Source organism: Lissotriton helveticus, chromosome 4_1, assembly GCF_964261635.1.
Source record: "Lissotriton helveticus chromosome 4_1, aLisHel1.1, whole genome shotgun sequence".
Classification (NCBI taxonomy): Eukaryota; Metazoa; Chordata; class Amphibia; order Caudata; family Salamandridae; genus Lissotriton; species Lissotriton helveticus.
Window position 1 is genome coordinate 1,833,829,745 of NC_136063.1, and position 24,153 is coordinate 1,833,853,897.

General features: G+C 44.1%; 1 protein-coding gene across 1 annotated transcript in view; it reads right to left on the minus strand.

The window, feature by feature from the left end:
* LOC144828230 (connector enhancer of kinase suppressor of ras 2-like) overlaps positions 1-24,153 on the minus strand; it is a 2,060,726-nt gene that overhangs the window by 136,962 nt on the left and 1,899,611 nt on the right. Inside the window, exon 23 of the mRNA XM_078686315.1 lies at positions 15,108-15,211. Within this exon, the coding sequence (XP_078542441.1) occupies positions 15,108-15,211 (104 nt within the window). The remainder of the gene's footprint in view (positions 1-15,107; positions 15,212-24,153) is intronic.

Here is a 24,153-nt window from a genome sequence, read left to right on the forward strand (position 1 = left end):
GCCCCAGAGATCTTTATGTTTCCCCAAGATGACAATCTCGGTCTTGTCACCGTTTAGCTTGAGGAGATGCCTCTGCATCCACTCAGCCACTCGTGACAATCCGATTTTCAGACTGGACACATTGTTGCCTTCAGTGCTGGAGAGGGAAAAGACAATTTGCGTGTCATCGGCATATGAAAAAATAGTCAGCCCAGCGTCCTCAGCGATGGAAGCTAGGGGTTTGATGTAAATATTAAATAATAAAGGGCTGAGAATAGACCCTTGAGGGACGCCATACGCCGAAGGACAAATAGCAGATGCGGCTTTCGTAGAGAAGACCTGGAACGTGCGCTCACTTAAAAAGGAGGCAATCCAGGCCAATGCAGGACCATCTACTCCCAGGGACCGGAGAGAGTTCAATAAGATGGGATGAGACACGGTATCGAACGCCGCACTCAGATCCAGAAGGATGAGGGCAAAAGTTTCCCCGCGATCGATACCGCGCCGTAACCTCTCCGTTACCCCGAGTAGCGCAGTCTCGGTAGAATGATGCGCACGAAAGCCGGACTGGGAAGGGTGTACAAAGCCCTGATTTTCTGCAAGATGGATAAGCTGAATGTACAAGTGCCTCTCCAACACTTTAGATAAAACAGGCAACAGGGATATAGGTCTGAAATTGACAAGGTTGGACATGTCAGCTCCAGCCTTTTTTAGGAGAGGGACAACCATTGCGTGCTTCCAGTCCTGTAGCACGGGAGACTCATTTAAGGAGGCATTCAAGAGTCTCATAAGAACTCGCCGCGATTCGAGATCCAGCAACTTTAAGATCTTTGCAGGTACCGGATCACGCGGTGAGCCAGATCTAACGCTATTCAGGCAGGAGGAAAACGAGATGTCATCAAACAGTTGCCAGTTTGTTACCACTGCCTTTGAAAGTGGGAGCTTATTGACGGCAATTGGTCCCGATTGATGTTGATTTGCTGTTATGGGAGCGCTCATAGAGTTGTATATGCGCTCAACCTTGGCAATCAAGAATTCCGCAATGGAATTGCACTGAGCTTCCTCCAGGACCGGGGGAGTCAGGATGGTGTCCACTCCTGTCAGTTTTTTGACAACCGCAAAAAGGGTGCGGGGGCAATTCTGAGCTTGTGTCACTGTGTTTACAGTGTACGCAGCTCTCATGGCTTTACATTGGGAATGATATCCCTTCAAGGCTTCTTTATAGGCGATCTTCCGGGAAGCCGAGTAGGAGCGCCTCCATTTCCTTTCAAGAGCCTTGCAGTTAGTTCTCATGGCCTTTAAGTCGGCCGAGAACCAAGGTGCCGGGCAGCGGTGAGATCTAAAAAATTTCGGGGTGGGGGGAAGGACGGTGTTTACGGCATTGGTAAGCCAGGATGATACAGTAATATTCAAATCCTTAAGTGGGACGTCGCCGTTCTCAGGGCGGGTGTTAGAGAGGTGCTGATTAAACTTCAAAACGTCAAGTTTACCCCACCGATGAATTAATTCGCCCTTGTCATGTCTCAGCAAATTGCTTGGTGTTAGATAGAGCGAAATGGACAGCAAAGTGGTCCGACCACTCCAAAGGGCGAGCACTCTGAGAGCAATCAAAAGGAATGTTAGAAAGAATGGGATCCAGTTGATGCCCAGCAGTAGGGCCCGAATTGCACAACGTAAGGTTAAGAACCTCTAAATCGGTTAAAAAACACTTACTGATAGTACATGAGGGATCTTCAAGATGCAAATTTAGATCACCAAGAATTGTAAAGTTTGCTGCCCTGAGAAGCAGAGGGGCTATGGTGTCGGCAAGCGAAGATGTCCATGCATGAGCATTGCCAGGGGGGCGATAAATCAGGAGGCCAGACAAGATGAATTGGGGGTTAATTGCGAGTTTAAAAAGCGCCGCCTCACATCCAGACAGGGGAAAGGCTTCAAGTTTACAAAAATAACATGACTTGAAAATAATAGTCTCTGTCCTGCCTCAGCATAACATAGTTGTTGGGGACTGCGGTGGCAATATCTGGACCGGAACTTTCGTGGAGCCAGGTTTCAGTAAGAAACAGCGCGTCTGGCTGCTCAGTAACAAGAAAGTCGAAGATGTTTAGCTTATGTTTTGGGAGGGACCTACAATTAATACTCCAAAACTGCAGTATAGAATATGTGGGAAGAGTTTTTTTTACCCTCCATCTACCTCGCGTTCGGACCTGGTTCATTGCCTTACAAGTAGACATTTTACCAGTATGAAACTTACAGCCATCACATTGGAATTTATGGGTCGGTAAGGAACAAGTAGTGCAATCTAATGAAATCGGAGGACGTAAAGATTTCAAAGCCTCACCGGTATACAATACAGTTGCCGAGGGTGATGCTCGAACTGCCGACCAAGGCGTTGCGGTCATAGTAGCCCCTAGGCCCGATCTGGGCACAGACGGGCAGGACTCTGGCACGACTCAGGCGCAGCGGTGGCGCGCCCGCTGCGCTGTACCGCTGCGCTCTGAGAACTGGTTTAAATAGGGCTGTCATGTGTAGTCAGCACAGCTAGAGCGCACCAGATGGTGCATTAAAGCGTCACCACCCCTCCCAAGATGGCGGCCGAATTAAAGTGAATACTAAACCCCCAGAACCGGACCCGCTAAAACAGCGGTGGTGCTCCAATTATGTGCAGGTAAGAGGGGAATATGCGCCGCAGTAAAAACGGGGAATAATAACATTAAACTAACCAAGATACAAAACGGGTGTCTTAAAAATACAAAGCGCGTCTGCCACACAGCGCTCACATGCGCAAGTTCGTAATGCAATTTAGGTAGAGTGTACCTTGTCCAGGCAGAGCCCAGGATCGAACCGCCTTAAATAGGGCTGTCACGTGTAGTCAGCACAGCTAGAGCGCACCAGATGGCGCGTTAAAGCGTCACCATCCCTCCCAAGATGGCGGGCGAATTAAAGTGAATACTAAACCCCCAGAACCGGACCCGCTAAAACAGCGGTGGTGCTCCAATTATGTGCAGGTAAGAGGGGAAGATGCGCCGCAGTAAAAACGGGGAATAATAAAATTAAACTAACCAAGATACAAAACGGGTGTCTTAAAAATGCAAAGCGCGTCTGCCACACAGCGCTCACATGCGCAAGTTCGTAATGCAATTTAGGTAGAGTGTACCTTGTCCAGGCAGAGCCCGGGATCGAACCGCCTTAAATAGGGCTGTCACGTGTAGTCAGCACAGCTAGAGCGCACCAGATGGCGCGTTAAAGCGTCACCACCCCTCCCAAGATGGCGGCCGAATTAAAGTGAATACTAAACCCCCAGAACCGGACCCGCTACAGCGGTGGTGCTCCAATTATGTGCAGGTAAGAGGGGAAGATGCGCCGCAGTAAAAACGGGGAATAATAAAATTAAACTAACCAAGATACAAAACGGGTGTCTTAAAAATACAAAGCGCGTCTGCCACACAGCGCTCACATGCGCAAGTTCGTAATGCAATTTAGGTAGAGTGTACCTTGTCCAGGCAGAGCCCGGGAATGAACCGCCTTAAATAGGGCTGTCACGTGTAGTCAGCACAGCTAGAGCGCACCAGATGGCGCGTTAAAGCGTGACCACCCCTCCCAAGATGGCGGCCGAATTAAAGTGAATACTAGACCCCCAGAACCGGACCCGCTAAAACAGCGGTGGTGCTCCAATTATGTGCAGGTAAGAGGGGAAGATGCTGGAGGAGTGGCCTTTATCTTGTCCTCGAAAGAGCCTTCCACCTGGCGCCATTGCATATCTAGTTGTTTTTGCAAGGGGCGCATTCTTAATCTGCAATGCGGAACTAATGGTATGCATGATGATATCAATCCTAGAAAAGATTTGTAGAGACGAACTGATAGGGATCTTCTCTCCTGTAATCGGATTGCTGAGGAGATTAGTTTCTTTTGCCTCTCTTCCGAAGAGCATTGCAAAACCTTGTATCCAGAATGTAGCCCAGGAACTTGACCCTCCTGGATGGAACAATGACTGACTTGTCTCTGTTGAGACATAGACCCAGGTCTTTGAAAAGTTAGATGCAATTTTCGACTGCCCTTGATGCACCTGAGAAGACGGAGTCTTTATCAACCAATCGTCTAGGTAAGGGAAAACTAGCGATTGTTTCCTACCGTGGCCAATAATTGTGAAAATCTGCGGAGCGGATCAGAGCCCGAAGGGTAGGACCTTGAACTGAAAGTGGCTCTTGGCTACTGTGAAGCGTAAAACTTTTCTGTGAGCTGGGTGGATCGGAACATGGAAATATGCGTCCTGGAGATCCAGAGTCGCCATGTAATCCCCCGGATTTGGAAGACGCAAGACGTCCTGAAGAGAGACCATTCGAAAGGAGAGTTTTATGAGATAGGTGTTGAGCTCCCTCAGATCTAAGATCGGCTACCATTTTCCTTCTGTCTTCTGAATGAGGAAACATCTGGAATAGAACCCTTTTCCTTTTTGTGAGGATGGCACTGGTTCTATCGCTCCCTTGGTGAGCAGATGCGAGACTTCGAGACGGAGAAGGTGCAGATGTTTTGATTCTGTGACGCGAGGGGCTCTTGGAGGTGGTAAATTTTGGAATTCTAATGTATGGCCAAATCGAACGATCTGTAGGACCCACTAATCTGTTATTATGGTCTTCCAGCTATCAAGAAAATTCGTAATCCTTTCCCCTATCTTTGAAACAAGAGGTGAAGGACTAGTAGGCAGAGCCAGGAAGCCGCTATTGGCGTTTAGAGGTGTCTCTCCCCTGACGCCCTTGTCTACCTCTGGAAGAATTGCGAGAGAAAGACGCCGATTGATTTTGCCACTGAGAGTACTGAGGCTTATATGATTGAGAGGATTGCGAATAGGAGGAATATCGTTGTTGATAGCCTTCCCTGTATGTAGAAAATCCTTTGCCTCTTGCTCCCCGGAAAGGCACTTTTCGGTATTGGAGCGTGCCCAAGGATTTTGCCATTTCGGTGTCCTTCTTAATGTCCTGCAAAGCATCATCTACATGCTTGCCAAACAGCATGTCTCCGTTAAAAGGCAGATCCAGAATCTTGTTCTGCACCTCCGGGCGAAACAAGGTACATCTCAGCCAACCCTGACGTCTCAGGACCGCTGATCCCGCTAAGGCACGAAAAGCCGTCGTAGCAATGTCCATTGCACAATCTATAATTTCCGAGGAAGATCTTTCTCCCTCTTCTAGAATCTTTTTCGCTTCCGTCTCAGCACTCTCTGGAAACCGATCAATAAAAGGAGAGAGATCACACCACATTTGGCGATTGTATCGTCCCACAATTGCGAGTGCGTTCGAGGCCCGAACAAGGAGGCTAGACATCGAAGAGAACCTCTTCCCAACATTATCCAAGCGCCTGCCTTCTCTATCTGGCGATGCCATCAGGGGTGCCGCGGGGTTCCTCGATTTTCTTTGTGCTGCCTGGGAAGTAACCGAGTCCGGTTTAGGTTGACCAATAAGACATGCAGGTCTGTCCTCCGGGGCCTTATATTTCTTTTCCAGCCGCGGTAGAACCGGAGTTACAGTAGCTGGAGACTGCATCACTTTTTTGCCCTCATTCCAAATATGTTCCACAATTGGGATGGAACAAATCAATTTCTTGTAGGACTCTTTGAAGTCGTAGAGGAAACAGTCTGATTGCATGACAGGAACCGAAAGGCCAAATCGTTTAGATGCCCTTTCCATAAGATTATGGAAGCCCCCTATGTCCGCTGGAGGCGAATCCACAGGGTCCGGAGATGGAGATGCCGGATCAGGGATAACATAGTCGTTTCATTCAGTGTCAGGGTTTTGAATATGCTCTCTTTCTTGGTCTTCATCAGAAGAGTGATTATCATTATCAGGCACTGTAATCACATCATGCATTTCAGTCCCAGGCTGTTCACCTTGTCTCTGAGAGGTTGATGCCACAGGAATAGATTAAGTTTGCTGAGGCGGTGATGGAGGAGGTGGAATGGTTTCAGAGGTCCGAGATAGGAACCTCTTTTTATAATCTAATAACATCAACTACAGATCGTTTATCAACGAAGACGGCATGGCCACCATATCCTGGTCAGATGTTTGTTGATGCGTGTCCTGAGGAGTGAATTGAGATTCTGGATGATGTTGATCCAGGAAATAATCGTCAGAATCCGAGTCCTGATACTTCACTTGAAGTTGTGAAGGACTATATGCATCCCCATATGGTCTTTCGTCTTCATTCGAATATTCCTCCTCCAGCAGAAGAGGTGGAGGCAATGGTGTTACACTACGGTGTGACGTCATCTCCGGCGTAATCAGTCTTTTCTCTATAGAAATCCATACTTTTTGGATCGTCGACGAGGGGATCGTCGTCGCTGAAGATAGTACTGTCGTCGACGGTGGAACAGGCGTCGACGGAGGGCTGATCGTCGACGGGATCATCGACGAGGTGGATGTCAGGATCATTGTCGTCGTCGACGTAGTCGTTGTCATCATTGTCCTCGTCGTCGATGCCATCGTCGACGACATCACTGTCGACTGCGAGATCGAAAGCCTCGACGACAAAACCAAGGCAGGAACTGTCGACGGCGAAGTCATCGTCGACGATGTCGTTGGCGAAACTCTCGTCGACGAGCCCGTCGACGGAGTCTCAATTGAAGCCAATGGAGTTTTTGTCGTCGACGTACCTGAGGAGATCGTCGTCGACTGACGGATTTTCTTCTCTACTTTTGCTTCCTGAGGTGTACTTGAAGGTTTTTTGAATATCTTCTCTTTTTCTGATGGCGAAGAAGCCACAGAAAGGCCTTGGCTTGCCTTTTTTTTCCAAATGGCACCTCAGGGAGGAGTCCCTCTTTCTCCTTTAAGTGGTGAGGAGATTTTTGGGGACTAAGCCTTTTAGACCTTTCAGAGGTCTTTTGAGAGGCCTTAGCAGGAGGTTCAGCAGATGAAGAGGGGGAAGACCTACCCCTTTTTGTACACATCCTCGAAGATGTAGCTGAGGAGGAATCCTCACTATCACTGGACAGAACCTCTTTCCGAGACTTCATTTTCTGCAGCCAAGTCAGAGGTCTTCCTTCCCGGTCTCTCAGAGTCTTAGTTGAGAAGGTCCTGCAGATCTTGCACTCAGTGGCCTTGTGGTCTGGATATAAACAATAAATACAATCTTTATGCTTATCTTCCACATAAAGTCTTTTCTTTGAGCAAGTAGCACAGGCTTTGAATAAAGCTTTCTTTTCAGACATCCTGAAGAGAAAAAAGGTTGTAGAAATCCAAATGAAGAGAAAAGACTCCCTTAGCACAACATGTGGTAGAAAATCTGAGGCTGTGAGGCGCTCTCTTAAGGGTTCTATAGGGTGAGGCTGATCTGATTAGTTGTTGCAGACTTTTGGTCTCTTTTACACAAAGAGGTAGATAGGCCACAAAATTAGATGAGGCCTAGGCCTTACTTTTTCTTTAGTACATACTGCTAAGGTATTTTCTATTTACTGAGGTTCTCAGGCTGACGACGGGGGAATGATACAAAGCATGGGAATCTATGAAAGTTCCAATACTGGGGCATACACCTATCCTCTCCTGCGGTCAAAAAATACAGCAAACTGCAATGACAATTATAACTAGTAATCACAGGAGAAGGGTAAAACGGCCTATGATTGAAAATAATGAAGCCATCTTATCCCAAATCCATACTCATGTATCACACACATTGAATTATATTAATGATCAGGAGCAAGATGCCCAGGACATTGTAGGTATTTTTATAAAACTAACAGAAAATATTAAAAACTTTCTTTCTTAAAGAGAGGAAGAGTAAGGTAGTTAAGCACAGGGGATCGCTGTGGTATGTCCATCCATGCAAGACAGCAAAGGAAAGGCTGATGATTTTCATCAAAAGTGGACGCAGGGACAACTGGGTTGAGGCAAGGAAAAGATACAAATCTGTTCAATTGGAAGCTAGACAAAAATGGAGAAATGATGATGTGGCGTGATTTGGCCAAGGCAGCAATATTTAGAGATAGCAAACAATTCTGGCACCTGCTAGCCAAAGCGGAAATTCACGATGCCAGGGAAGAAGATTTCAACTATCAGCCACATACATGAGTAAAACACTGCAGTACACTATATTCTAACCAGGGTGAAATGATGGAGGCTGCTGGTGTAAGTGATTTGGTGATTAACACCAACAGTAGGGAAATTGGTGATGTACAACCAATTACTTTTATTATAGATGAGACATTGGCGGCCCTTGTCAGTTTAATAAAAGTCAAAGAACCAGGCCTTGACAAAGTTCCAGGAGACCTTTCTGCCTCAGAACCAGTGACTTGAGACTATATTTTAAACCAAATGTTTAATGCAATAGCCAGAGGGCAGAAATACCAGATTCTTGGAAGGGCGCAGAAGTGGTGCCAATCTTGAAGAAGGGAGACAAAGTGGACCCAGCAAGTTTCAAGCCAATCAGTTTTATTGATATTTCACAGAAGCTGTTTAGCCAACAGCTGCTCATGAGGGTCCAAACATGGATGGAGGAGGAACACGTCTTGTCACCATTCCAGGTGGGTATTAGAGCACACACAAACACTGTGGACCATTTCTTACTAATTTTGTGGAAATATGTGGTCATGAAGAAGGGGCATATATATGTTGTTGTTATATATTTACTCGCAGATTTTGATCTAATCCCCAGGGCAAAAATATGAGCAGCACTCAAAGAGTTGGGGATGCCGACTAATTTATTGCAAATTATAGTGCAGCTCCACAGTAACAACTATGCCTAAGTGAGATGAGGATATAATGGTGACCTGACTGAGCGTATTAGTGTGAACGAGGAGTCCATCAAGGATGAGTATTAACCCCAACATTGTTTTCCTTATATAGAAATGGGTTGATCATGATACTGTTTGATTGTAATGGTGACTCTCCGAAATTAGCAAAGCAGACAGTGCCAGCTCTGCTATTCGCAGATGACTTGCTACTTACATCAAAGACTCTCATGGGGCTCCAAAACATAATTAATCACTTTATATCTTCGTGTGAGAAACATGACCTGGAAGTTAATGTATCCAAAACTAAATTCATTACTTTTAATCCACACAAGACTTTAGATGTGGGGTAAAGCTAGGGTCAGCTTACGTGGAACACATGAAAAGTTTTGAGTATTTAGGGGTTAGGATTGCAAATATGCTTATGTGGGTACCTCAGATAACTAAAAGCCAGCTGGCATTACTACATGCAGGTTCCACCATGGTGAAAAAGCTTAAAAATCCAAGTTACAAGTCAGTCACCCCGGCCTTACAAATTTATTGTGCAAGAGGATTTGGGGCTGCCCTATATGGAGCTGAGATCTGGGGTTTGAACCATAAAGGGGGTCTTGAGAAAGTGGAAAATAATTTCATGAGTTCAGTAAGTACATCGTACTTCCCATGGAATGCCCCACTAACCCCAATGCGCTTAGATATCAATTTGAAGAATACTGTGCATGTAGTTTATATACCATTGGTCTTTTTGGTTAAGGGTTTGGACCAGCAAATCAACACTTGTAATAATTTAGGGGCATATTAGCAAGAACCTCGTTAAAATTATCGCCGGTTTAGCGGCAGGAAACTGCCACTAAAACGGCGATAATGGGCTTGCTAATATGCTTTATAGAATTCCAATAGAAGCCCAGGTTAAATGTCCTGCACATCTAACTTGGGCTTCTATTGAAATTCTATAACACATATTAGCAAGCCCATTATCGCCGTTTTAGCTGCAGTTTCCTGCCGCTAAAACTGTGATAATTTTAACGAGGTTCTTGCTAATATGCCCCTGAGTGAAGTAAGAACCCTAGACAAAACAGGGCGGATACCATGGTTTAAGCATATCAAAACATGGTTGTTCAGACTTGGGATAAGTACATTTAGGGCATACTCGAGAATGTCTGAAAAAGAGGTACTGGAAATCTATTAATTAAGAATGATTGTGCAATAATAATAGTGTTCGTGTGCTAACAATGAGTTTGTTAGATTTCAAGTATACGATGCTGTTTGAACCATTTCTGAATCATATAGAACTTCCACGAGCTAAAACCATATTTTTAGAATTCAGATGTGGAATCTTAATTTTAAATAATTTTTGTAGCAGATGGAATGGTTGTCGTATCGAGTCAACTTGCCCTTTCTGTGAGGCATGTGATGAAACTAAGGAACACTTCATTTTGTTTTTTCCAGTGTATTCCGCACTCAAGAAGACATGGATAGTTCAGATCTGTCGAATTTTATCTATGACGCAATTGAAGAAGCGATTACGATACTAAAAAGTGACAACACTGAATGTCTTTGCACTTTCCAGATATCTACTGTATGCTTGGTGATTGAGATGCAATAAAATGAAATAAGATATATGATTTTAATTAATACTTTAGGAAGTATCCCAATAAATACCACCACACTTTTAATTTGATGATTTTAACAATTTGATTTTAAATTATGAATATGCTGATTTGATTAAGGCTACATTTACGTAATTATGGTGGTCCAAGATTTCTAGCAAATAATGGGATTGTTAGCACTTTATTGCACAGGCGCTTTTAGATGCTTCGATTTGAATGAAACTGCTGACATCACTATGCACAACCACTTTTATAATAACCTCCTATGCCAATATTGTTGTCTAAGATTTAGTAATTAATGGGATTGATAGCACCTTAATGCACAGGCCCTTTTTAGAATTGTTCCCATTTGTATGAGATTGCTGTCATCACTGAGTGCAAGCACTTTTTATATTTCACTCTAAAGTCCCTACAGTTGTTTAATAAATGACTGTCGGTACTCATTAATGTATAGTACCAAGTCATTCAGCAATCAATTAGATAGATGGCACTCCGATGCATAAATATCATCCTGATTTGCATTTAATTGCTGGAACACTGCACGAAATTAGCCAGAACATATTTTCATGGGTTTTAAATTAAGTTGTTATTTCCAAATATGTTACTGCTGGCACTTTAATGCATAAGCATTTTGCATTTTGTCTGCATTCCCTTTACTACCATCATCAATGAGAATGTCGGCAATCTTAATGCACAAACACTTTTATGTCTGCGCCCCCATTGCCAAGATATTGCAGTTGTAATAACATAAGTTTTTATAATGTGTTTTAGCAAGTATCAAGCAAACAAACTGTTGCAGGGCAGAGATGGCTGTACTGCATTATTAATGGCTACAGAATTTGCTGGCTCTTGTTTTATGTATAGTTGTACAATTTATCTTTTAAGTATGATTAATTGAGACACAGCTTGCTATTGTGATTTATGTACTGTGCTATGGACTTATTGTTTTAATATATATGCTTTTATTGATTATTTTATGCCGAATAAAGAAAGAAGAGTTACGTCATTGACAGCAAAGAATGGCTTCTGTTTCTAAATTGTTGTTTATTTTTGGCAAGCAAGAGGCATTGTGCTTGCTTGCGCAAGAATTTTTTTTAAACCTCCATTGCATGGGCCTGATCCCCATGGGGAACTGCCTGGGGTGTGATGACCCTCAGGGAGACTTACCCTACATGTTCTGGCACTGTCCGGTATTGGCACACTTCTTGGGTGGTGTACTGGGGCAACTTGAGAGGGTGCTGGGATGGGACATACCCCGAGACCCCAAACACGTTCTCCATCATATCACAGATGACGCTATCAGAGGGCGCTCCTTTGGTTGGGCTTAATTGTCACTAAAAGGGATATTGAGAGGGTTTAGAAGGAGACAGAGGGCCCCCCTGTGGAAACTTGGGCCAAGAGCATGGATCTCTGCATAGGATTAGAATGTCCGATATATTTGTGACGGGGCTGCCCCCAGAAACACTTAAAGATCTGTGAACATTGGGTGGAACACAGAGGCATACAGATAGAGCCCTGCACAGACAGACCGTGGGGTGATGGTAGGGATACAGGACTACGTAATGTGGGCACTCTCAATGTACAAACAGGATGATTGGGCTTTGCCCTGCTATGATATTGTCTGTGGTTCAGGTGACGTGTGTAACGTGATAGTTTCAATGCCTTTTCACTGTATTGCAATGTGTTATTGTATTTTATACTGGAAACGCACTCAATGTGCTGCTTCTTCCCTGAGTTGTAAGATCAATAAAATAAAGAAAATGTAAGATATTTTTTTTAAAGCATTATACCGTGGTGGTTGTTCATATGATGATCAGGCATTTAAAATGTTCAGACTCGCAGCTAATTATATCGTACAACCATTTGAATTTGCAGGCTCTCCAGATTGTATCTTCCTCCAAATGTGAGATGTTAGAGAGTCTGGACCTGCTTGTTGTAATAAGAACATGTATTTAAGCATGGAAGCTTTCAGAGCCACTTCTTGATCCATTAAACCGAATTCCAGTCGAATTTGGACCTGCAACATTATGTAAGGACAGTGAAATAAGATACTGTATACTATGCACTGTGATGTATTGCCAAACATACTGAAACTATCTGGAAAAGCTTCTGTGCCAAAAGCAATTGTAGATATGCCTTTATCACTTTCAATAGCAGAATGAATGATGGAGATGATGTCTTGCCAGAAAGTGTGAGATTTAGAGCCTTACTATGAGTTTGGCGGTCTTCCAATGGGACTGCCATTGTGACGGTTGTGGGAAGACTGTCATGCCTGTGGTGAGCCGGCCTGCCGAATTACGACCTAAATCCAGGGCAGGCTGTGCAGTGGTAGGGTGATGGCCGCTGTCTGTTAGGCTCATAGGAGAGCCTTACAAGCAGATTGCCTCAGTGAGAGTGAATACTGCCCGTTCCTGCACAGTATGGCAGGCACCATGTCGTGCATGCCACACTTTGCAGGAATGAGGGTGCAATTCCAGGGGAGGCACAACAAGTGCCCCCCCCAGCATGCACCCCCAGGCCCAGAGTCAGCCTGGGGCCCTAATAGGACCCCCTTGCCTGCATGTCCACCACCCTTTTCATGGCCGCGTCCCCGCTACGAAAAGGGCAGTGAATATGCAAGTCGTAATATGCTCGGCACCATCCGCATATTCAGGCCATTTGCAAGCTGCAGCCACCTCGGGATCCTTGATCCCGGCGAAGGCAGTGGCCTTGTGGAAGTCCCACTGCCACACTCATAATACAGCAGACAGACCCGCCATGGTGGTCAGACCATGAGTACAGTGGTACCAGGATGGTCATACTCACAATAAGCCCCCTAACCTTTTGTTTTAGTATGTTAAGATGTAGACGATGGCCACCCTGATCTTGTAGCAATACTTTCAGGCGCCTTGATGCCTTTGGGCTTAGTAGCGCGTTATCAGATTTCATTCATTCATTCATTCATTCATATATGTTGTTGTTATTTCTCATGACTGGTGTTCCCTCCCAAATGACAGTAGCCTTTTTTGTAACTTTTTGGGAAAGACCACTACGTTTGTTTTGCTGAAGTTGACAGTCATCTCATTTTTATTGCAGTATGTATGTTTACACGGTGTTTAGTACCTCTGTAGACCTGTTCTGCTTATGCTTAGGAGAAACAACATAACCAGCGTATTGCAATGAGGTTATTGGCCTGCAGTTGAGTCCTGATGAGTGGGTGTTTACTATTTCTATTTCTATTTGAGTGCTCAAATCTGAGATGAAAAGGTTGAAGAGTGTTGCAGAGAGCACAAAGACTTGCTTAAGACCCTTCTTTGTCAGCACCTTCGGAGAGAGCGTCTGATTTGCTCCTAGTTTATTTTGCGTCCATGTGTCGGTGTATAAAAGTTGGGTGGCATGTAACAATTTTGTCAGAATAGTCCAAGAGCCTAGCTTCTGCCAGATATGGTTTCTGTTAACATGGTCAAAGGCTTTTGTGAAATCTATAAAAACAGGTACAAAACAGTTATTTTGTGTGCATGGCTTTTCTATTTGTCATCGAGAGGGCTACCAGATTATCTGTTGGGCTTGCCATAGCTTTAAACCCAAGTTAGTTGAATGGTATTAGTTTTGAATTGGTAGCCCTTTCCTCCAAGTCCATTGATAATTGAATGTGTGTCCAGCAAGGCAAACTAGCGATAGCTTATCCAGTTTGAGTATATTGCGGCGGGACTTTTGACCGCCACCAGGACTCCAAGATGTTTTCTGAGACTAAACCATAGTTGAATAAAGTGGAAAACCATTCTTTCCCATGCTCAGGTTCTTGTATGTAAATGGCCGCGGGTAGTCTATTCGGACCAGTTGCCCTGTCTCCTCTAATTTTCCTTATTTTAACCTCTACTTTTTTATGGTGGTAAGTCACGGGGTAATAAAAATGATGTTGTCATGGAGGGGCAGGTTGTGCTCCTGAACGCTGGTATGAGGTTAGATACTCAGGATGTATTCTGCGCAACCAAAAGAGTTTACTCAGTTGTGTTCTTCATGCTCAGTGGGGAGTGGTTATAGGGGCCTTACTCACAAAGGGATTTGTGCACGTAATTGCAATTTAGGTGAATACAAAAGCCAGAGAGATTACAAGTTCTTCATACTGGTTTCCAAAATAAAGATACGTTTAGTATTGCTAAGCTCATTTACAATAATGGACAGTCTGCCAGTAACACAAATATTTAACATGGTAAATCTAGATTTAATATCAGGAAAGGAAAAGTAAGAAATAGAAGTAAACACTAACTTACAAACTGCTTAAGGAATGCTATCAATGTGAATCTATACACCCTTTTAGTTAGCTCCATCCTGCATTTTGCTTTCCGCAAAGTATAGAATAAAAAACGATTTGTGTTGTTTCAAAGCACACATATTTGACATTTTAATACTTTTTGCACCTGCCTTACAAGAGCCACCTCTTTTCTTTCCATCCATCACATAGCATCTCAATTGGCTAGCAGTGCACAATTTGGCTTTTCAGTATCATGCAGCTTACTGTGACAATAAATGATTTAGCCTTCAATCATTTCTATACTTTGAATGGGATAAAGTCCACTGAAGATATATTTTGAAATTGATGAAACTTTCCATGATCGGTAAATTGCTAGAGCAAAAATGGCTGCAACCCGACCTCCTCTCTATTCATTCATGTAGCACAATAAGAGTCATCAACTTGTTCTGTTGGCTTTGCCAACAAGCTTTTCTCTGCATTTAAGAAGTTTTTACAATTTGCCCAAAGGATGAGAAAGGCTTAAACCTGGCACAAGTGTATCTTGAAAAAAACGAATCGCTGCTACAGAACTTACCGAGGGGGTCCTGTGATAGGTGTCGCACAGTGTTGTGGGTGGCGCTTCCTGTTTGAGCGTCAGAGAACCATCAAGATCATCCTGGTCACTTTCGCTCCAGTAATCTGCTAAGAACATCAAGAGTCTCAATTAGCTTTTGAAGGTGACTTCACATATACAACTTTCTACTGGGGAGTAGTTCTCACTAGTATTCAGCATCATTCTTAATTTCGAGAATACTCTCGAATTGAAAACTTACAGTACATGCACAGACAACAGTCAGCATAGTTTTTTATATCAGTAATGAAATGTGTGACATTGTAAAGACAACCTGAACATTATAGTAACATTTCATCTCGTCCGCAGGGCTCGCAATTCTAACTGTTGAGTTTCACCTATCTAGAGAGAAATGTGCACTTTGTTCTCATATTGTATGTGACCTCTTTAAAACTATTGTATATATGGCCTTACTTGTGCTTTCAAGCCAAAGCTATTGTAATTTGAATGTATCTTACCAGTGTAAGCTTTCAGCAGTTAAAGTCCATGTGAGAAGTTGACCTGGCATATGCTGTCCACTAGTTATAGTGGGCACCTTGCACCAGTCCAAAAACCCTTATTGATGACAGGTTTAAGACAACCTTTATTGAAAGCTATCTTAGTGGTAGCTATGGAGAGCAGCCTTCAGGCAAAATCTTGAAGGAGTGTAAAGCAGCTTGGTTTACCAGATTATAACCTATTGACTGTCTAAATGAAAGGAGAATCACACAAGGTATATATATATATACTATATATGTATCTATTACTAAACGCTCTCTAGTAATCTCTTTATGAGATTACAGAGCAAGGTACACACTTGAAACAAAATATAACTTCAGTAAATAGCCCAATATACACTGGGCCCGGGGGGGGCAAACCATATATTAAGAAAGGGGTATAAGAACCACAACTTGACTAGACACAAGACCTAGAGCTGTAGAATCGCTGGGACCCCAAGGAACCACCCAAGGTGGTGACACAGGGGACCTACAGGGGACGTGTGCAGTGTGAGAACACAGCCTCGAACTCCGTTAGCTTCTATGGGGAAAGTCGAGTTTGGAATTTTAAAGATAAAGTACACTTAAGAGAGAATTTTGACCAAACCTATTTAGACTTAAGGATTCTAGGGCCAACACCCATGGGAGCACTGGAGTACTCGAGTTACTTCACCCAGGGAAGCCGGTGCATAGGTGTCAAATGGTGTCGAGAATCGTTGTCGTTTTCAATGGCGACCTGCTGTAAAGTGCTGCTGCCATGGAGAGGAAAAGTGTAAGTGTAATCCAAGCCTGGATTGAAGATGTGAGGAACCTGAAACCAGAGGGGGCAGAGTCTGGGTCACTTGCCAGCGACCAGGGGCACGATAGATGAATGCCCACCGATGTCGGGTGCGGAGAGGTGCGGACAGGTGAAGCTTGACTCTGCAGCCACAAGGACCAGGAGGCATCAACGACAACCAGGAACTTGATTCGAGCTGTCCCACGAAGGATGTCGAGTGCTGCGGCATCGCTGCTCGGATTGAACACAACAAGCCTTGGCAACAGCAACCCATGCAGGAAGAGAAAAGATGCTTCGGTGTGGACCAGCTAGGTCCAGGGGACTCCCCAATCGATAGAGAGTCAGGGGACCTCTGGAGCAACCAGGGAAGCCCAAGGGAAAGTTAAAGTTGCCTTCTCAGGGACCCACTAGTCGACGGACCAGGGATCGCGAAGGTACTTCGAGAGAAAACACAAAGGGCCAGCTCACGGAACACTCGTGTAGTGTAGGCCAGCAATCTTCAGTGGAAATGCTGCTCAGGGTCTGGGCTACAAGTAACCCAATGCACAGCCTTAAGGATTGTCGAGAAGCAGATGCACTTGCAAATGTGCACAGTGTCCAGGGGTTCTGGTTCCACGGTACCCACGAGGGCAACAGGTCTCAGCTTTGCTGGAGACTCGGGTCGGCCTCTGGGAAGTCTGGAAACCCACCTCCTGTGTTGCAAATTCTTCAGAGTCCAGCAAGAGCTTCGGAGATACAAACAGGTCAGATGCGTCTTTGGAGCCTGCCACGCAGGGGAGTAACTTCTTTACTCCAAGGAAGATTCTTCAGTCATCCAGCATCATGCAGACCGTTGAAGTTCCAGCATTCATTATCAGAGTTTCGTCCAGGTAAATCTAAAGTCCTGTAGTCAGGGGTTCCTATCTTATACCCAAGGAAGGGGTGGACAAACTCTGGGGACCCACCTATGGGAGTTTTTGGAAAGAAGGGTGGCTACAGCCATTTCCTTTGTCCAGTTTTGCTCCAGAGCAGGGGCTGGTAGCCCCTGCAACCGCTTTGAACTGGGCTATGCACAGGGACACCAAATGTGCCCCCAGTGCTGACTTCAAAGCACTCTTGGAGTGCACCCACCCAACCACAATACACTAAAGCCTGTCTGGGAGGTGGTGACACCTCCCTGTGACAGGAAACCTATTGTCCAGGCCTCCCCAGCCGGAGTTCCGTCCAGCAGCAGGAGGCCAGACACGTGTCTGTGGCATCCATTTTGTTATGCCAGGGTTCTGTTAAATTGGTACCGGGCGTACCGGTGTGGTCATGTCTCTCCCTCTAGGAAGGTGGAATTATACCTCCTCCACCAGGACTGGTGGGTGGGGGGGTATGATTCCAAAGTGTTTGACACCAAACACAACATGTTTCCTTGCAGCCATTCCAAAGTTAGCATTTACCGCGAGGTTATAATGCACTTAAGAGTATATGGTCTGGCAGCATCACCGAACAACCCCGGAGAATAGATTCCATAGGCCGCAGAGGGGCCCTGCTCATGGATGAGCACCCTATCACAGAAAACCCAGCACCCTGCCTTCAGGATGGATAAGGCATGCCATAGGGGTGCACTGATAGGTTTATATGTGTAGTGATATAAGGTAGATATAGGGAACCTATATCTAAGTAAGGGGTGCATACACCACCATACACAGGCTGCTGTCGCAGACCTGTGGTGTCATTTTGGAAGGCTGCCCAGGGGTGGCATAATACATGCTGCAGCCCCTGGTAGGCCTCCGGGGTACCTATGCCCTTGGTACCTAGTGTACCATATACTAGGGACTCATAAAGGTATCCCAGTAACCAAACTGGAGTGTACCTATAGTACATGGAATCATTTTATAAGGGAAGCAACTAGGTTGGGGTCCTGGTTAGCAGGGCCCCAGCCAGCCTAAAGTTGAAAAGCAGGGAAACATCAGCAACAAGTGGGGGTAAGTATAAGAAGCAGATCGTACTCTCCTACAGTCCACATTTCTTGTGCCGTTGCTATATGCTTATTTCTGTGAACCTCTGTGCTTCTGTATGCAGCATGCTATTGATACTGCAGGGGAATAAATATCCAATGGAGACAATTGCTGTTCTCCATGCCATTTGCCCCTACATTCTCCTCAGCAGCAAGCACCACCACAATCACAAACATATTAGAAAAACTACAACCCTACAATTGAGGATTTACTACCCTAAAACTCCAAAGCTTTACAGCATCATAAATAGAAAACACTACAACTCAATGCGGCATTATGCTTAAATAACATTGTTCAAAACTATCAGATCAAAAACTATAAATATTTAGGGCCTAATTACAAGTTTGGAGGTCCATAGGACCACCAAACTTGCGGTGGCGGTCGGGGACCGCTGCACCAGTGGTCTGACTTCTGTATTATAACTACGGCGGTCAGACCGCATTAGAACTGCTGCAACTGCCAGGGATCGTGGATCCATGGCATTGGCGTGGTGGTCTGAGACTGCAATATGCTTGATGGCGCATCTGCAGCACCTCCAAGCATATTATGAGTTGGCTCCCAGCCACCCTTTTCATGGCGGTAGAGAGTCAACAAAGGGAGCACTTTGTGAGTGTGCTCAGGGAGAGCCTTTATGATGTGCAAGTATGGTAGGTGACAGCTCCTCCCCCTCATCAACTCCGAGATGGCCAATCCTGCCAGCTACTATTCCCTTTTGTCTCACTGTCTGGGAGCAATACACAAAGACCAACTGTCAGCTACTCCTACTCACGTGGCTGAGGATACAGGGTGCAGGCACCAAATGGTTATTACAAGAAAATTACAACTTTCTAAAAGTTAAATTGTCTGAATGCAAACTAACATACAACTTTAGCATTAAAGAGAGTCTTAAATTACAATACTTTAGATAGCAAACTCGACATTCTTACCTGCTCCTAATTGAAAGTTATCACTATTAAATATAATAAGTTAACTCAATGTTATCCTATGGGAGAGGCAGGCCGTGCAGTACAGAAAAATTAATTTGAGAGTTTTTCACTACCAGAACGTGTAAAAGTTAAAAGCACATGTCCATCTTTTCAAATTCACTGTACCCTGCCCTATGGGCTGTTTAGAGCCTACTCTGGAGTGACATTCATGTATTAAAAATAAAGGTTTAAGTCTGGCAAAAAGTTTACTTTGCTAGGTTGAAATGGCAGTTTAAATCTGCTCAAACAGATTGCAATGGCATACCTGAGATATGTTTAACAGGCTACTTAAGTGGGTGGCACAATAAGTGCTGCAGGTCCACTAGTAGCATTTAATTTACTGGCTCTGCGTATACGTAGTATCACTTTACTAGGGACTTACAAGAGCATAAAATTATATTTGAAGGAGAGAGCACAGGTACTTTAGCACTGGTTAGCAGTTGTAAAGTTCACAGAGCCCTAAGGCCAACAAAAATGAGATCAGGAAAACTGTAGGTGTGTGGCAAAAGGTTTGGGGGAAGACCACCCTAAGGGTGACCAGTCTAACAACACCTTTATACCCTAAAATTACTCTTATCTTCCTTTACCATTACAGAACCCTAAACCCCAAAATGACTCTTACCTCCCTTTACTAGGCCCCACCCCAAATCCCTAAATTTACCTTTTTTTTTATAACGTATTTTTTTGGCATTTCTTACATGTTATTGTAAGACTGTAAGACTGACCAGCTGTGTTTTTTTCCTGCCTGTTCACCTTTATCCATCGACCATGATTTTAATTTGGCAGCTTTATTGGCGAGTTTTTTAAACGCTGCTTGGCTAATGTTTAGCTCCCAGGCCTTGTGAAAATATAGAGATGACAAAACTTGGCGGAGCACTGTTGACCAGCTGAGTTTGATCGTATGCTGGTTTTCTATTTCAGACCAACACAAAGCGGCCAAGGACTCCGGAGGGGCGGCTCTCAACTGCCAGCACAATTTAATTAAAGAAGCCATTCTCACCGGGAACTGATGCTTAAGTCCGAATTCCAAGCGAACTTAAGTTTGGCAGGTGTGTCGTGGTATGCGGTAAATCCTTTTGAATAGGGCAGACTGTAGAGTGTTAAGGATCGTTGAGTCTTTGCCCTTGAGGAGTTCCGACCCATAAGTCAAATACAGAAAAAAATGTTGCGCTGATAATTTGCACTAAGTATGACTCAGACAACCTACCCATTTTTTTGCTTATTAGATTGAGTGCAAAAACAGTTTGTTTGCCAAGGCCCTTCATTGTGCAAGATACTTTTTGAAGTTTAGTCTAGAGTCCAGTTCCACCCCTTGGTATTTGTAGGTGTTCACCTGTTCGATCTTATTGCCAGCTACATTCCATTTGAATTTGAAGTCTTGCTGTCTGTTTTTTGGCAAGAAACAGATGACTGGTTTTACTGTAGTTTAGCCTCAGGCCTAAAGATTTGATTATATTATGTAGAGTGATGATTTGGTGCTGCAAGCCAATGGAAGTCCGGCTGCATGAAACAATGTCATCTGCATATTGTAAGCTGCGCACTGGTCTTAGTGCGAGTTTTGGAGGGTCACTCGAGACTTCAGATACTCAGAGAGAATATGCACTTTAGCACTGATTAGCAGTGGTGAAGTGCCCCAGAGTCCTAAAGCCAACAAAAGAGGTAAGAAAAAATAGGAGGCAAAACGCAAAAAGTCAGTGAATCAACCTGCAAAAAAGGGCCAGGTCCAACAGACAGCAAGCCGCTGGTTCTGAAACCCCATGCACCCATAAAGCTGTCTAAGATTGTGTCTAGTGCTTCTACTCAGGCATAAGCCCATTTAGATCTGTGTAAACCAGTGATGGTATACCACTCTTCAGCCAATTACTGAGCACTTTAGCTAATATATTCTCTTTGGACAATGATATGGGTTTATAGGACCTACTGTCCATTCTGGTTTTCCCTGCCTCATGTATCCAGATAATAGTGGCCATTCACGAGACATGAGGCTGACTACACTCCTATCTCACTGCTTTAAACATTAACAGGAGATACCTCCCTATAATACCATAAAGGGGTTTAAAAACCTCCATTGGGAAACCACTAGCCTTGTGAACTTTCCCACTCCCAATCGAACAATAGCTTCCGGGATTTGCTCCACTGTCAACTGCCCCTATATCAGATTTCCACCTGCCTGAGATAGTATTTGAGATGGCAAATCTCTCACAACATCTGCCATTTAAGCATCCCCAGCTTCCAGTCTAGTAGTGTAATGGCATTTTAAATAATCAGTAAAAGTCAACGTTTTTCCAATATTTCCATTCTGATCTAGTCCCTGCTCATCTAACACCATTTGCAGCCATTTGTGTTCTTCTTCTTTCGACCCAAGCCACATCAAAAGCTTTCAGGCTTTATCTACTAATAATACAGATTTTTTTTTCCTCCTTTACAGAAAGGGAGTGAACCTTTTTTTAAAATTTTGGACTTCTCCCAATCACAGGGTCAGTGCTATCAGCTCTTCTTCCACCTTTTGAATGGCATTTTTCTGGTAGCCCTGTTTCTTCTGAGGGTTTGAGGTTCCGTGGTTTTCGGGACCGGACTCCATTTTGTTTACGTTGCTCAAGACGCCATTTTATGTTGCCCTCACGTAGGCCTAGGTAGTAAACGAACGAACGAAGTTGCATGGGCCTCGTTGTTCATGTACATATTAACAGGCCCCTTTTCGATTTGCGAGTGAGCTGCAAAGATGCTGACCCCGTCACCTGAAACTAACCCTTCCACGAAGCCAATTTCTTTAACTGATCGTTGTCTGAATTCCTAATCAATGTTCAGGATATTGCTAACTTTTAGTTTCTTGCACATATCTTATCCTACTCAACATCTGGAATGTTTCTTTCCTTTACGACTTTTCATTACATGGGTAGTGCTTTCAATTATGGGTTTGTCCGGGTTGTGGTAATCGAATTTGGGACATTCCTAATAATTAACTTGTGGGTTGGTACGATGTAAATTGAGCTTTTTGGAATGTGATAATGTGTGGGAAAATGTATTTCATTTGTCAGTATTTGTCGCAGTGGGTGTGCATTTGTAATGAGTAAAATCTGGATAAAAGGTGATGTCTTGCTCTACAAAAACTGAGCAGTTTCCTGAGTCGTACACCGTGTTGTATTGCTTGGTTCACTGTTACTAGCTGCAGCTAATAAATTGATCTCTGACGCCAACCAGAAGTATTCCGTGTCTCTGTAGTCTAAGACAGGAGAAACCCGAAGACTTCGGGTGTGTCCCTGGCACCGCTGGGTTCTAAGAAAATCCGGTTCTTCAGGTTGTCACCCCACTTATGCCCTCACTACTGCCTTGTATGCTCTCCACAATGTTGTATATAACCATAAACATTTAATAAATTATTGTTGCAAACAAAGGTTTTGCATACACATAACATTGCAAAATAATGGTTTTGATATTACATTGCCTAGGCCACTTTGCAGGAGGAAATCCAATTGTTGTGACCAAATAATTGAAAAAGTACACGTATAAAGCAACTGGCTCTAAACTAGGTGAGCAATAGCTTTATGAACTGGGGTCATTGTCTTTTATAAACCCTAAGAGTTTGAATTCTTTCTTGCAAACACTAGTGATCATGCCTTTAAAAGAGAGTCAGTTAAATGCAGGCTGGATCTTTCATGTGCTATATTTTCAATAATTGTTTTTTCTTAGCTTGAACTATAAGGGCAGGAAATGCAATTGTAATTGGGGCTTCTGAATGCAATGCTTCTCTACATGCTATTAACTTAGCCGTCGTATCTTGATATTCTACTAATTTATCTCAAACCTGTGTATTTTAATGCAAGCATTAGAACCCCTACTCAATCAGTGTCCCTTTTGTTACCTAAGTTGGAAAAAAAAATGCTCAGATTGGTCCTGTCTTATGTTACACTAAGAAGAAATATTATACTCTCTGGATGCAACTCCTTGCTTAGTTTATTCTCCAGGCAGTGACATTACAAAAGAAAATGTAAAGCAACATGTAGAAATAAGGTGTATGTATATCTAACTGTTTTATTGATATTGTTTTTAGTGTTTAAGATACTTTGATTGAATGTGTAACAGCAATGACCTGTGATTGTAAAATGATGGTGACAATCTTACAATAAAATATGTTTAATAATTATTTAATAAAAGTGTGCCTAAGTGTCCTTGAAGCTAATGCTAACTTCCTGTTAAGTTAGAGTAGTTTTATCTTTCCTTGCCATAGAGCTTTATTTGTATTGTAAAACAGCGTCCCAGAACAAATAGGGTAATTGCATGTTTTGATTTTGCAGGAGGTGCCCTCTGAGAAGATCCAGGCCATAACACCCCAGGACAATCCTTTCTGACAAGTATATTTTTCCGGTGACAGACCCAGTCCCACTTGTTGTCTGTACCATCGTGGTCTGGGTGTCCCAGGTCTATATATGATTTATTTCAGTAAGAACAAGCGACTTGGGGAAATCAGGGCCGGCCTTAGGCATGTGCAAGCTGTGCACCTGCACAGGGCCGCCAAACCCCAGGGGCCGCCACGCAAATATATATCCTTTATATAATAATCCTCTGAGGATGGATAAATATTTGCGTGGCGGCCCCGGTGGCAGGGATTTGGCGGCCTCAGGCCCTGTTCCACTTCCAAACACCTTGACCCCCTTCCTGAGCCCGCGCGGACCCCCTCTTTCGGGGCCCCCTACCTATGCTCCCTGCCCAGGGCCGCCATGAGCCTAGAGCCGGCCCTGGGGAAATAGAACCTGATATCTGTGATGCCGACCACACTACTAAGTAATTAGGAAAGTAAGGAGTTAC